A 14,252-nucleotide genomic window follows, 5' to 3' on the forward strand; every position below is an offset into this window, starting at 1 on the left:
TCCAAGTCATTAATATATACCACAAATAGAAGAGGTCCTAGTACCGAGCCCTGCGGCACACCACTGGTGACAGACCTCCAATTGGAAAAGGAGCCATCCACTACTACTCGCTGTCTCCTCCTCCCAAGCCAGTTCTCCACCCATCTACATACCTGGCCTTGTGTCCCATGAGCCTTCACCTTTTCTATCAGCCTACCATGAGGGACCTTGTCAAACGCCTTACTGAAATCCATATAGACGACATCAACGGCTTGTCCTTCGTCAACCGTTTTTGTCACCTCTTCAAAAAATTCCACTAGATTCGTAAGGCACGACCTCCCTGTAACGAAGCCATGCTGCGTATCCCTGATCAGATTGCAGCGCTCCAGATGTTCATACATCCTATCCTTGAGGATCCTCTCCATTAGCTTGCCTATAACTGAAGTCAAGCTCACCGGCCTATAATTCCCTGGGTTATCCCTCTGACCCTTCTTAAACAACGGTACTACATTTGCAATGCGCCAATCCTCTGGGACCTCACCTGTGTCCAAAGAAGAGACAAAGATTTGCGTCAGAGGCCCAGCAATTTCATCCCTCACTTCCCTTAGCAGCCTGGGATAGATGCCATCAGGCCCCGGAGATTTATCCGTCTTTATACTGTCTAAAAGTCCCAACACCTCTTCCCTCGTGATGACTATTTCCCTCAACGGATCCTCAAACTCCTCAAGCACAGCACCAGACACCAGGCCCCTCTCCTGCGTGAATACCGACGCAAAGTATTCATTCAGGATCTCATTGTAGGGGAACTTCTCACATGGCACATCATCAAAACAGCACCAATATTTGCTACTCCCTGAGCTCAGACAAAATAAAGAAAGGCTTTCATAGAATTATAGAACTTACAGCACAAGTGGAAGCCACTCCAGCCCTGGTGTGGGTGATCGCTCCTGTAACCTCATGTCCCCACCAAAAGATCTTTTTATGTTCCTCCATGTTACATATATACAGTCTGGCTGGGATTGTTGTTGGTGCAGGCTTGATGGATCAAATTCTCTCCTTCTGCACTGTATTTCATTTGATTTATTATTGTCACATGTATTGGCATACAGTGACATTCTTGCACGCTATGCAGACAAAGCATATCATACATAGAGAAGGAATGGAGACAGTGAAGAATGTAGTATTACAGTCATAGCTAGGGTGTAGAGAAAGATCAACTTGATGCAAGGTAGGTCCATTCAGAAGTTTGTTGGCAGCAGGAAAGAAGCTGTTCTTGAGTCGGTTGGTACATGACCGCAGACTTCTGTATCTTTTTCCCAACGGAAGAAGGTGGAAGAGAGTATGTCCAGTATGCGTGAGGTCCTTAATTACGCTGGGTGCTTTTCTGAGGCAAAAGGAGGCGTAAACGGAATCAATAGGTGGCAGGCTAATTTGAGCGATGGACTGGCTACATTCACGACGTTTTTAGTTTTTTGTGGTCTTGGGCAGAGCAGGAGCCATAGCAAGCTGTGATACAACCAGGAAAAATGCTTTCTATGGTGCATCTGTAAAGGTTGGTGAGAGTCATAGATGGCATGCCAAATTTCCTTCGTCTTTTGAGAAAGTAGAGGTGTTGGTGGGCTTTCTTATCAACAGTGTCGGCATGGGGGGACCAGGTCAGGCTGTTGGTGATCTGGACTCCTAAAAACTTGAAGCTCTTAAACCTTTCTACTTTGTCCCTGTTGATGTACACAGGGGCATGTTCTCTACACTTCCTGAACTCGATGACAATCTCCTTTGTTTTGCTGACATTGAGGGAGAGATTATTGTTGCTGCACCAGTTCACCAGATTCCTAACCTCATTCAGTCTGCTCTCAATTATCAATAAAGTGATGAAAGGGGTCATAAACACTGTTCTCAAGTGGCATTTGCTCAACAACAACCTGCTCACTGATGCTCAGTTTGAGCTCTGTCAGGGTTACTTAGCTCCTGACCTCATTGCAGCCTTGGCTTAAACATGGACAAAAGAGCTGAACTCCAGAGTTGAGTGAGAATGACTGCCATTGACATCAAGGTCACATCTGGTATCAAGGAGCTATAGCAAAATTGAGTCATTGGGAATCAGGGGAAAGCCTTCCGTCGGTTGGAGTCATACCTGGCAAAAAGGAAAATGTTTCAGTTCATCACTGTAGGAGTTCCTTTTATGTCCACCCATCTCCAGCTGCTTCATCAATGATCTTCCTTCCATCATTAGGTCATAAGTGAGGTAATCGTTGATGACTGCACAATGTTCAGTACAATTCGTGGCTCAGGAACTCACCAATGTTCCTTAGGCAACACTTGCCAAACCCACAAACACTTGCATTTAAAAGGATAAGAGCACCAGATACCTGGGAACACCACCACTTGGAGGTTCCCCTCCAAGTTACTCACCATCCTGATTTGAAAATATATGGTCATGTCTTCAATTTTGCTGGGTCAAAACCCTGGAATGCCCTCCCTACCAGCACTATACCTCAGGGACTGCAGCGGTTCAAGAAGGCAGCTTACCATCACCTTCTCAAGGGCAACTACAGATGGGCAATAAATGCTGGTCCAGCCAGTAACACCCACATCCAATAAATTAAGTTTAAAAATATGTACACATACACATATTTCCTTTGAAATTAAATTTTATTCTATACTTAAGCATCTACAGTCTCTTCGCCACCTTTTCAAGAACCCTCCCTCCTTCCTACTTGTTCCTTCCAGTGAGTTTTTGTTTTCCATTCCCCAGTTCCCCATCCACCCACCAATGAAAATAACCAATTCACTACCCACAGTAAATCTCAGGTTGTCAATCACCTCTTTATTGCTGCTCCTCTCTCAGTGCCATTCCCTGGCACAACCTTGCCGTTGCTGTTCCCAGCTCTCTGGGAAGCTCTACTTCTTGTGCCCATCCGCTAACCACTAGCTTGAGCCTCAACCCTCTGTCAATTAATTCATCTGTCTTACCCAAGGCTCCCACTCCCCAGTTTCTCTGTCCCAGGCTTTCTCTTATCTCTCGGTCACCGCTTTATTGCCTCCCATTGATACCCCAGTCTCATTTCTAGCACCTTACCCAATTCTTGAGTGTCCAATTTCAAAGCCTTCCCTGATTTCATAATGTTAACATTCAGAAAGTCCCTGAATTAAGACCCACAAGTCCTGATTCTCCAGACCTCTTACAAACTGTGTTCCACATTGTTGTGGCTCATGGTAGTGAGGTGACATTGTGGAGCAACAGGCTTGAAATGCCTTTGGGGTCATCAGGTGGAGTGGAATTTCTCTGAGGTGGGAAATTTAAACAGCTAATTTTGTTTTTATGGGTTTTCAGAAAACATTTAACAGTGTCACACAGGAAACTTATTAAGAAAATGGAAACTAATGGAATTAAAGGGACTGTGTCATTATCAATACAAAATTGGCAATAGAAAGCAAAAGGTGTGGTCTTTTTTCAGACTGAGACATGATTTGCATTATTGTTAGAACATAGAACACTACAGCACGAACAGGCCCTTCGGCCCACGAGTTGCACCGATCACATCAACACCTACCAATCCATAGACCTATCTATAACCCCCAATCCCATTAAATCCCATATACTCATCCAGAAGTCTTTTAAAAGACCCCAGTGAGTTCGCCTCCACCACCACTGACGGCAGCCGATTCCATTCACTCACCACCCTCTGAGTGAAAAACTTACCCCTAACATCACTTCTGTACTTGCCTCCCCGCACCTTAAATCTGTGTCCTCTCGTAGCGACCATTTCAACCCGGGGAAATAGCCTCCGAGAATCCACCCTATCTATTCCTCTCAACATTTTATAAACCTCTATCAGGTCGCCTCTCAACCTTTGTCTCTCCAGGGAGAAGAGTCCCAGCTCCCTCAACCTATCTTCATAAGGCATGCCTCCCAATCCAGGCAACATCCTTGTAAATCTCCTCTGTACCCTTTGAATAGCTTCTACGTCCTTCCTATAGTGAGGCGACCAGAACTGCGCACAGTACTCCAAGTGAGGCCTGACAAGGGTCTTAAAAAGTTGCAGCATTACCTCTCGATTCCTAAACTCAATCCCTCGATTAATGAAGGCCAGTACACCATACGCCTTCTTGACCACATCCTCCACCTGCGAGGCCGATTTAAGAGTCCTGTGGACCCGGGCCCCAAGATCCTTCTGCTCTTCAACACTGCTAAGACTCCTGCCCTTGATAGTGTACTCGTTCATCCCATTGGTTCTGCCAAAATGGACCACTACACATTTATCCGCGTTGAAGTCCATCTGCCACTTCTCCGCCCAGTCCTGCATCCTATTTATGTCCTGCTGCAACTTCTGACATCCTTCCAGACCATCCACAACACCACCGACCTTCGTGTCATCGGTGAACTTACTAACCTTGCTCAATGTCTTGTTCTGAGTACATTATTCTTTATAACTTTTATAAACTAGCTAAACTTGTGTGTAGGGAGCAGCATTATAAAGTTTGCAGATGACACAAATTGTGACAAAATAGTAGAATATGCAGAAGATTGTTCTCGGTTTGAGGAGGCATAGACGGGATGTTAAATGGCGAGAAGCATGGTGGATGGAGTTCAATGCAGAGAGGTGTGGTAGGATCATGCACTTATATGGAAATATGGAATATTATGATTTTGAATAGTGTATTTGCACAAATTCTTAAATGTGGAATGGTAAGTTGCTAAATTGTTTAAGATAAATAGACATTACTTATGTTTATAAATAGAAGCCTAGTATATAAAGGCAACTTTATTAATCATTGGTTGTGCCTCAGCTAGAATATTGCAGACAATTCTCACACCACATTTCAGAAAAGCTGCAAAAGTGATTGGAGGAAATAAACTAGATTGTTGCAAGAAATGAGGGACTTGGAGGAAAGGTTCAGAGGAAAAAGGAATATGAGGATTTAATAGAGGTTTTCAGAATAATGAGGTTTTGACAGAGTAGATAAACGTATTTCTTCTGGTGAGTGGGTCAATAACTAAATGTTATAATGCAAAATCATTGACAAAAGATCCAGGAGGAGATGAGGGAAATTCTTTTCACTCAATTGTTGGGATTTGGATTGCTTTATTGAAAAATGGTAGAATACGATTTCATAAATGAGTTTTAAAGGGAAATTTGACAGGTACTTTGAAAATCAGGAATTTACAAGATTTCGAACGAAAAGAGATGTGGGACTAAATATGACAATTTTTTCAAAAGGTGACTGTGTGGAGTTTGCCAGTTCTCTCTGTGTCTGTGTGGATTTCCTCCAGGTGTTCAGGTTTCTTCCCACAGTACAAAGATCTGCTGGTTAAGTGGATTGGCCGTGCTAAATTGTCCCTTAATGCCCCTAGCTGTGTAGGTTAAGGGGATTAGTGGGAGTCCTGGTTGAAATTCTTTGTCAGAGAGTCGGTGCAGACTCATTGGGCCAAATTGCCTCCTTCTGTACTGTATGGATTCTATGACTTCTATGAATTCTATTCATATTCTATTCTATGACCATATGAAAGGGAGGGAGAAAGAATAGCGCCAGCTGTGGAAGGGAGAGAACAAAAACAACAGAAACCAAGAGGCAAACTTTCGGGCTGCTTTGAATGACTGACTGAAACATTTCTTTCATTAAGACCGAAATGAAAATTTAAGACTGCCAGTAAATCCAATAAAAAATTCAAGTGAAACTTCTTTATTCAGAATGTGGAAGTTGCTACTACATAGAACAGCTGAGACAGATTGTACAGATACACTTAAGGCACAGCTAGATAAATACATGAGGGACATAGGAACAAAATGACATGCTGATCAGGTGAGAAAAGGCAAAGTGGAAGGAGGTTGAATTGGAACATAAAAACCAGCATTGACAAGTTTGGCCCAGTGGACCAAATTGGGTCTGGTGTTGAGATAAAACTTTTAAGCTGACATGGAAATATTGAGCTGTTTCCATTATTTCTGTGATGTTAATTGAGATATTGCCAGTTCTGCCGCACTTCCATTCCTGATTCGGGCAGTTCTCATTTCCCTGGTTCTGCTTCTAGCAGCTGTCCTTTTGATAGCTGACTGCAAAAAGCTGCCAACTTCAGATGAGCAGTTTGCTGCAGATGGCTGGTTACGGTTTCTGATGACTGGCTGCTGTTGGCCAACCAAGAACTAATAGTGGGCCATGGCTACGGCATGAAGGTGGTTTCTAATGGAATATTTGGTGATGACATCTTGATTGACAAAGAATTATTGTGGTATCTGGCTGTTGGTCATAGCAAACTGACTTCTGGGGGTTCTTTACTGGTCGTGATCTTAATCTGGCAGCTAAAACTGATTGGTCTCTTGCAGTGTGCCACTGTGATTTTTGCCTAGATTAATACTGGTATTGAGTTGGCTGGTGGCAGTTGATTGTCACTGATGGATCAGCTAACATCCTGTTTTCTCTGGCTCAGCTGTTCATTGCATATATTCACTGAGACATAAGCAGTGTGTTTTTGTGTTTATTGTCTAGTGACTTTTTATATGGTGAAGCAGTATACAGATCATAGATAATGCACATAAAATACCGGTAAGTACATCAAATTTTTAAAAATGTTCTGTGTTATGTGCCCCAGAAATCAGCCCCTGCCCCCGAGAAACATATTGGGTGGAATTTTACAGCCTCACTCGTTCCAAAACTGAAAAATCCCATTCAAAATCCCACTCAAATTCAATAGACTTTTCCATGTTCCACCCCTCATCTGCTGCGATTCCTGTGGCAGGCCAGGACAGTAAAATTCCAGAATTGTGTTAATGATACATAGTAGACCTATTCCTAAAATCACCACTGAACACAGAGCCTGGAGGACTGATCCTGAGTTGGCAGCTTTGGGTCAGAATTTGAATAAATGACAATGTAACCCTGCAGGCATCATGAAGTCATGTTAATTTTAACTGCTGGGCCTCATCACCATGTTGCTTGTCCATTGGAATGGGTGGAAAATGTCTCCTGCTCTTCCAAATATTGGCATGCTATTATGACCAAGCTCTGGCAACGTACACAAAATATAGATGGGTTCTGTGGGGGAGACTTGGAACCAGGATAGGGAAGGCCTGAATTTATCCTGTTGGGACCAGAGGAACATTCCTCCTCTCTCAGTTCCACAAAAGGGGGAAAAATACCTTTTCAGGTTTTTTATCAGATCTCAGACATCAAACAGTGGCAGCAGAGCCATAACAGGCTTCTCTGCCTAGAGCAGATTTGAAATGGGCAGCACGGTAGCACAGTGGTTAGCAATGCTGCTTCACAGGTCCAGGGACCTGGGTTTGATTCCCGGCTTGGGTCACTGTCTGTGTGGAGTTTGCACATTCTCTTTGGGTCTGTGTGGCTTTCCTCTGGGTGCTCTGGTTTCCTCCCACAGTCCAAAGATGTGCGGGTTAGGTTGATTGGCCATGCTGAAATTGCCCCTTAGTGTCCTGAGATGCTTAGGTTAGAGGAATTAGTGGGTAACAATGTAGGGATATGGGGGTAGCACCCAGGATTGTGGTTGGTACAGACTCGATGGGCCAAATGGCCTCTTTCTGCACTGTAGGGTTTCTATGAAATATTAGTCCAATTCCCTTGAACATTATTTTAAAGAAGGGCCTTTTTTGGCATCTATTCCTGAAAGGCAGGTTAAAATCAGATTTAGCAGGAAAGCAACGTAGGGTATTTGGGTAGATAGAGATAAAAACCCAGTTTCCCAAAAGGGGTTAAAAGCGAACTGGAAAATGATTGGAATCAGATCATTAATCTAACTCCCCACAGTAAATCCGCGTTTAACTTTTCTCAATCCTGATGAAAGGTCACAGACCTGAAGCTCCCAATAGATGTGCTGCGGGGAATGTTTCCCGACATTTTCGGTTTCTATTTTCACAGTAATTGTACAACTTTTTGGTGACTACTTGCAGAAAAATCCCCTATTGGCTAAACTAGAAAGAGAGAGAGAGAGAGAAAGAGAAAGCCAGGGAATCTTTCTTGTCATTTTCCCTGAGGGGAGAACGTTCTCTTCTTGAAGCCACACTGGCGAACTTCCCTGGACCCTGGCAACTGGGGAGGGAGTGGAAGGTCCCAGTGGAAGGCTGGGCCTCTCTCTAACCGGAGTTTTTTTTTCGGCTGTGTGTGTCAGAGACGAAAGCGAAACAAGGAAGTGAAGGGGATTTGAGAGACAGACACGTTTCGAACCCAGCCTTGTTGGGGGGGGAAGAGGGCGAAAGGGGACATCGGGCAGAGCCGGGTGCGGGGGAAAGAGAGGCTGCAGCCCACTCGGTAAGTGGTCGGTGGAGGCTGAGGGGGAGAGTGAGGGGGGAATGAGTGGGTGCCCGGGGCGGGAGGATCGGCGCTGCTATTGTGTGGAGAGGGGCTGGGCCGCTGCTACCAGCTCATTGGGGCGGCTTGGGTCGAAATTCACCGCCTGCTCCTCAGCTAAACATCCCTCTCTCTCTCTCTTTATTCGCAGATCCGTTTTGTTTATCAAACAGGCGACGCGATGCCAGAAGCCATCGGTGGAATTTTGTGCTGTCGAAGTTGAGGGGCAAAACCTGTTGGTCGCATTTCATTTTCAATTTTGTTGTGTTATTTTTGAGGCAGAGCTGTTGGTGTGTGTGTGTGTGTGTGTGAAAGAATCAGTTCCGGGAGGAGTTCGGTGTATATTCCCATACACACACACACAGACCAAACAAAAAAAATCCCCAAAGTCGGGCGAGTTTTTTTTTTGCTTGCAGGAGAAGTGGTGAAATAGCCAAGAGACAGGATGCCTCATTCACAGGAACACGGGAACGGAGGAGCCATGGAGTCGGAGAGGGAGGGGGTTTACCAATCCACCACTGAGCCCATCCAGAACCAGAACTCCTGCCTTCAGCTAGGCATATTCAAGCAATGGAGTGGAAAGATGAAGCTGCTGCAAGTGGTGAGTCTTCCCTGCTGGCCAGTTGTCTCTCTCTCTGTCTCTCTCTCTCTTCCACACGGCTGGGAGAATTATTTGTAGCCGAGAGAGAAAATGCTGGAACATCTCAGCAAGTTTGGCAACATCTACTAAGGAGAGAAAAAGAGCTAACGTTTCGGGGCCAGATGACCCTTTGTAAATTAGCAGAATTATTTGTGGCTTCTTTCACGACCGGGCTCACGAGCCCATGCTCAAAACTCAGTTAGATTCCATGAAGGTTTCACTCAAGTGGAACCATAATGCTTTACTGTCTTAAAATTGGAGAAAGGTGTATGAGAAAACATGTTGGCCAGCTCTAGATGGGAATACTCCTGGAGTTTTCATCACAAGATTTCCCAAAAGTTAAAACGCCACAATTTCTACTTTTCATGTCATAAATGACTACTAAGCAAAAATGAAAATACTTTTTCATATCTCCCTTGATTTTGCTCCTGGACTGCTCACAGTGTCCAAATCTTCAATGCGCAGAGACTCTGGGATAATCCTGGAGGGTTTTCAACTCTCGCTGGATGTCACTAAACAGGGTAGGTTCAGAAAGGATGTTCCCAATGGTGAGGGAGTCCAGAACTAGGGGTCATAGTTTGAGGATAGCTAGAACTGAGGTGAGGAGTAATTTCTTCGCCCAGAGGTTGGTGAATGTGTAGAATTCACTGCCACAGAAAGTAGCTGAGGCTAAAACATTGTCTGATTTCAAGATGAAATTAGGTATAACCCTTGGGGCTAAAGGGATCTGAGGGAAGAGGATATTGAATTTGACAATCAGCATTGATCATAATGAATGGTGGGTAGACTAGAATGGCCTACTCCTCTTTCTGGTTTGTATGTTTCACTGAGTTGGGATGTACGTTAAGCAGCAAAGGGAAAATGAAGAGGCCACAACTTTAAAACAGTGATGAAAGGTTAATTGTATTCTTTTGATTTTTGCTATTGGTCCCAGAAGAGTGCTAATACAATGCCCAGCAGGTGTGGATTTCGTTGATTAATAGTCATCAACCTAGACCACTCTTTTGGTCCATTTGAAGGCTTGTACAAAGACCTTCAGTGAACAGTGTTACTGGCTCCTTGCATTTGGCAGCACAGAGTAGTTACTACCACTGTGTCACTGTGGGTGAGACTGAATGATGAATTGGAAAAGTTATTGTTGGAAAGGAAGGAGTATTGTCTTGAGAGGAACGAGAACATTCATTGCTAACTGAGGAAACTAGACTTCCAAGAACATGATTATTTTGTAAGCTATCTAAAAGTAATTGTAATACTATATCTTAAACATTCCTCTTGCCACAAAATTAGTGAAGTCAATAATATGGGAATGACAGGATGATTATTCCACCTTAATCTCTGCACATTGAAGCCAGTCATTGTTTTCTCAGATAAATACCTGGACTTGTATATAAAATAAATATCATTGGGGTGGCACAGTGGTTGGCACTGGGGATCAATTCTGACCCAGGTGACTGTGCAGAGTTTGCAAGTTCTTGTGTCTGCATGGGTTTCCTCTGGGTGTTCCGGTTTCCTCCCACAATTCAAAAATGTGCAGGTTAGGTGGATTGGCCATGCTAAGTTGTCCCTTAATGTCAGTGGGATTTAGGGTAAATGTGTGGTTTTACAGAGATAGGGCCTCGGTGGTATTGTTGTCTGCAGGCTCAATGGGCTGAATGGCCTCCTTCTGCACTGTAGGGATTCCATGAAGATGTCAACATGGCTTTCAGAAGGTATTGCTCTTTGCAAGTGATTATGTAGTGGTATTGAGATGTACAGACTGGAAAATATTTACACGTGATTCCTGATCATTGCGAAGCTAGTTTTATTTATCTGGAAAAGAGTGATTGGCTTTGTTCTTTGTTCTTGGCTTCCATGAGCAGAGGCTAAGGTCGGAATAGTCATCCTGTCAGATGAAAGTTGGGTTATGATTTCCCCACTCCTTCCCATAAACAGTTCTGAGTGACCCGCAAAAATATGGTAGCTCGGATGAGGTCATTTAGGATTGCTTACGTGCATGATTCATGATCCCCTACCACATGAGTTCCCACCTTCAGACAGGCAGGAAGAAAATGGGAGGAGTAGGGAGATTACATTTCAAGGCAATTTATGTCTCCAGAGAAATGAATGAAAGTTTATATTGGGGACTGCCAGCATGCTGCAATTAAAGTTAAAATCTCTTTATTTTGCACAGAAATTCAATCCCACACCTGTTCTGTAATAGTAGTAGGCAGTCTAATTTCTAAGTTTGTGAAGAAAATCAAATTGATGTAACAATTGAAAATAAATAATACACATTTCCCTCACTTACCTTTGTTGTATATAACATTTTTAGATGCAGTTTAAACAGAGAGAGGAAATTAAAGTTACAGAAAAGACACAACATAAATTTATCAGAGATGGTGGATAATATAGAGAATTGAGAAGTTCTGGCTTTTTCACTTGAGCTGAAATGGCTAAAGAGTAAAGATTATGAAGGATTGTACTGAGGAAAATAACGATGGAGTGTTTTCACTGGCGGATGAGATGGAACAAAGAGTGTGAGGGCAAAGAATGTAGAATTTTCTGCTATCACCTGTTGCTGAAGCAAAGAATATTTTAAAAAAGAATCAGTTGTTTAGATGAGAGTAATATTAAATCGCTTGGGGAGCAAGTAGAAAAACAAAATTAGACTGGGTGATTTTTACAGAGCAGAGGACGATATCAGATTTGGTGGGCCAGTGGTTTTTGTTTTTGCAGGACTTCCACTGTATGTTAACAGTATTAAAATTTGTGGGTGTGTCAGACTTTGGGTAAATGTAGCTACATTATTTTTGCAGCCAATTGACTGCATATTCATTTATTTATATTCAAGTATTCAAGTTGTTAAATTGAACGAAACAAATTGTCCCAAGTATTTGTCAGAGATTTTTAACTGCTGTATTGTTTGCCTCAGCTAAGTGATAACATACTGGTAAATATATTATTTATTGCACTAGACAAGAATTGTAAACCATTTCAACTTATTCATAACATTTGCCCAAACCTTATTTTAGTGCATCGATTAAGTGTTGCTCTCAAGACCTAAACTCTGTTTTAGTATCAGTGAAGTACCTTGGAATTCTTCCCACATTAAAGGCACAGTAGAAATTCATATTATTGTTGTTCTTGGCTCCAAGAGCTCTATGTGCTCCGTGTGCAGTCCTGATCAATGTTATGAGAAATCTGCAAAATTTTTTAATGTTTTGGCACCAGTCCCTCCTTACTGATGCTGCACCCCCACCCATCTGGCCTAACTCCGTATTCTTGGCGCACTCTAGCCCATTCCCTTCCCATGTTCCACTAGGACCAGCCCAAACCTGACTCTAGTTAATTATTTGCATCTTGGGCCGCTTTTCTATGCTGTTGGACTTTGTGCTATGTTTCTGTCGATAAGTAGTTGTTTAAAAAAAAAGTTTGGAAACAGGTCACAGGCAAGACCACAACTGGAGATGGATTGGTGTATTTATTTACGTAACTGGTGTTTCAGGGACAAAATATAGTTATCTATCTATGAAGTATTTAAAATTCTTAGGAGCCAGTCAAAAAACATTTAATTTGCTGTGTTGAATGCAACTCCATTCACTAGAAATGCATGTTAGATTTAACAATCTGAATCTGTCATTTGGCCATTACACTGAAAGGTTGACTTGGTTGGAAGACGTACCCCAATCTCAACTAATTGCCAAGAAAGAAATATGGTAGTGTGGCGTGGCTGGTAGTTGTTGATCTCCTGGGTTACTGAATGGGAAACTTTGAAAACAGCACATGGGCATATGCAATCTGTTGATCTGCAGTGGAGTATTTCCTTAGCCTTTCATGGGTTCACTAGCAACCCCCAGATTCTTAGGCAACAGGAACGAACGAGTGTGTCTTCCTTCCAACATTATTAAGATGTAGAAGATGGAAAATAAACTGTATAAGAACATAAGAACATAAGAAATAGGAGCAGGAGTAGGCCATCTGGCCCTTCGAGCCTGCCCCGCCATTCAATAAGATCATGGCTGATCTGTTGTGGCTCAGTTCCACTTTCCCGCCCTCTCCCCATAACCCTTAATCCCCTCTCTTATCAAAAACCCATCAACCCGCTTCTTAAAAATATTTAGCGAGGCAGCTTCCACCACTTCAACGGGCAGAGAATTCCAGATATTCACCACCCTTTGAGTGAAGAAGTTCCTCCTCAACTCCGTTCTAAACCTCCCCCCCTTTATCTTGAGGCTGTGCCCCTTAGTCCTACTGTCTTTTTTGAGCGGGAAGAGTCTCTCCACCTCTATCCTATCCATCCCATTCATCATCTTATATGTCTCAATGAGATCTCCCCTCATTCTTCTAAACTCTAACGAGTACAAGCCTAGTTTATTCAGCCTCTCCTCATAGCTCAACCCCCTCAACTCCGGTATCATCCTAGTAAACCTCCTCTGCACTCCCTCCAAGGCCAAAATATCCTTGCGCAGGTGCGGCGCCCAAAACTGCACACAGTACTCCAGCTGCGGCCTCACCAATGCCCTATACAGCTGCAGCAAGACCTCCCTACTTTTATATTCAATCCCCCTTGCTATGAAGGCCTATGCTATGATCCCCCTTGCTATGATATGCAAACGATTTGCACAGAAAGTTGATGAGCTTGGGCTTCAATGGACCAGTGAAGAATTGTGCAAATGGCATGCTGCTAGAAGATTGGCTTCTGCATATCATTGCCTACCCCCGGTGGAACTGGACACCTCTCCAGTAGAAAATGACAGCTGTGCTTTGCATCTAATCATACAACGTAGCACAGTAAAGGCCCTTCGGCCCTCAATGTTGTGCCGAGCTATGTCCAAACTCAAGATCAAGTTATCCGGCTCCCCATCGTTCTGGTGTGCTCCTTTATCCAATAACTGCTTGAAAGTTCATAAAGTGTCCGACTCCACTATCACAGCAGGCAGTGCATTCCACACCCCAACCACTCTCTGAGCAAAGGACCCACCTCGGGCATCCCTCCTATATCTCCCACCATGAACCTTATAGTTATGCCCCCTAGTAACAGCTACATCCACCTGAGGGAATAGTCTCTGAACGTCCACTCTATCTATCCCCCTCATTATCTTATAAACCTCTATTAAGTCACCTGTCATCCTCCTCTGTTCTAAAGAGAAAAGCCCTGGCTCCCTCAATCGTTCCTTATAAGACCTACCCTCCAAACCAGGCAGCATCCTGGTAAATCTCCTCTGCACTCTCTCCAATGCTTCCACATCCTTCGTATAGTGAGATGACCAGAACTGCATACAGTATTCCAAATGTGATCTCGCCAAGGTTCTGTATAGTTGCAGCATAACCCCATGGCTCTTAAACTCAA

The 14,252-nt window shown here is 43.5% G+C and overlaps 1 protein-coding gene across 1 annotated transcript in view; it reads left to right on the forward strand.

Moving 5' to 3' along the window:
- The first annotated feature begins 8,141 nt into the window (after positions 1–8,141).
- The window catches only part of cmtm6 (CKLF-like MARVEL transmembrane domain containing 6), a 100,530-nt gene continuing 94,419 nt past the window's right edge, over positions 8,142–14,252 (forward strand). Inside the window, exons 1-2 of the mRNA XM_080210011.1 lie at positions 8,142–8,244; positions 8,435–8,884. Coding sequence (XP_080066137.1) covers positions 8,729–8,884 — 156 coding nt within the window. The 5' untranslated portion in view covers positions 8,142–8,244; positions 8,435–8,728. The remainder of the gene's footprint in view (positions 8,245–8,434; positions 8,885–14,252) is intronic.

This window comes from Carcharhinus amblyrhynchos, chromosome 2 (assembly GCF_965287045.1).
Source record: "Carcharhinus amblyrhynchos chromosome 2, sCarAmb.v2.hapA, whole genome shotgun sequence".
Lineage (NCBI taxonomy): Eukaryota > Metazoa > Chordata > Chondrichthyes > Carcharhiniformes > Carcharhinidae > Carcharhinus > Carcharhinus amblyrhynchos.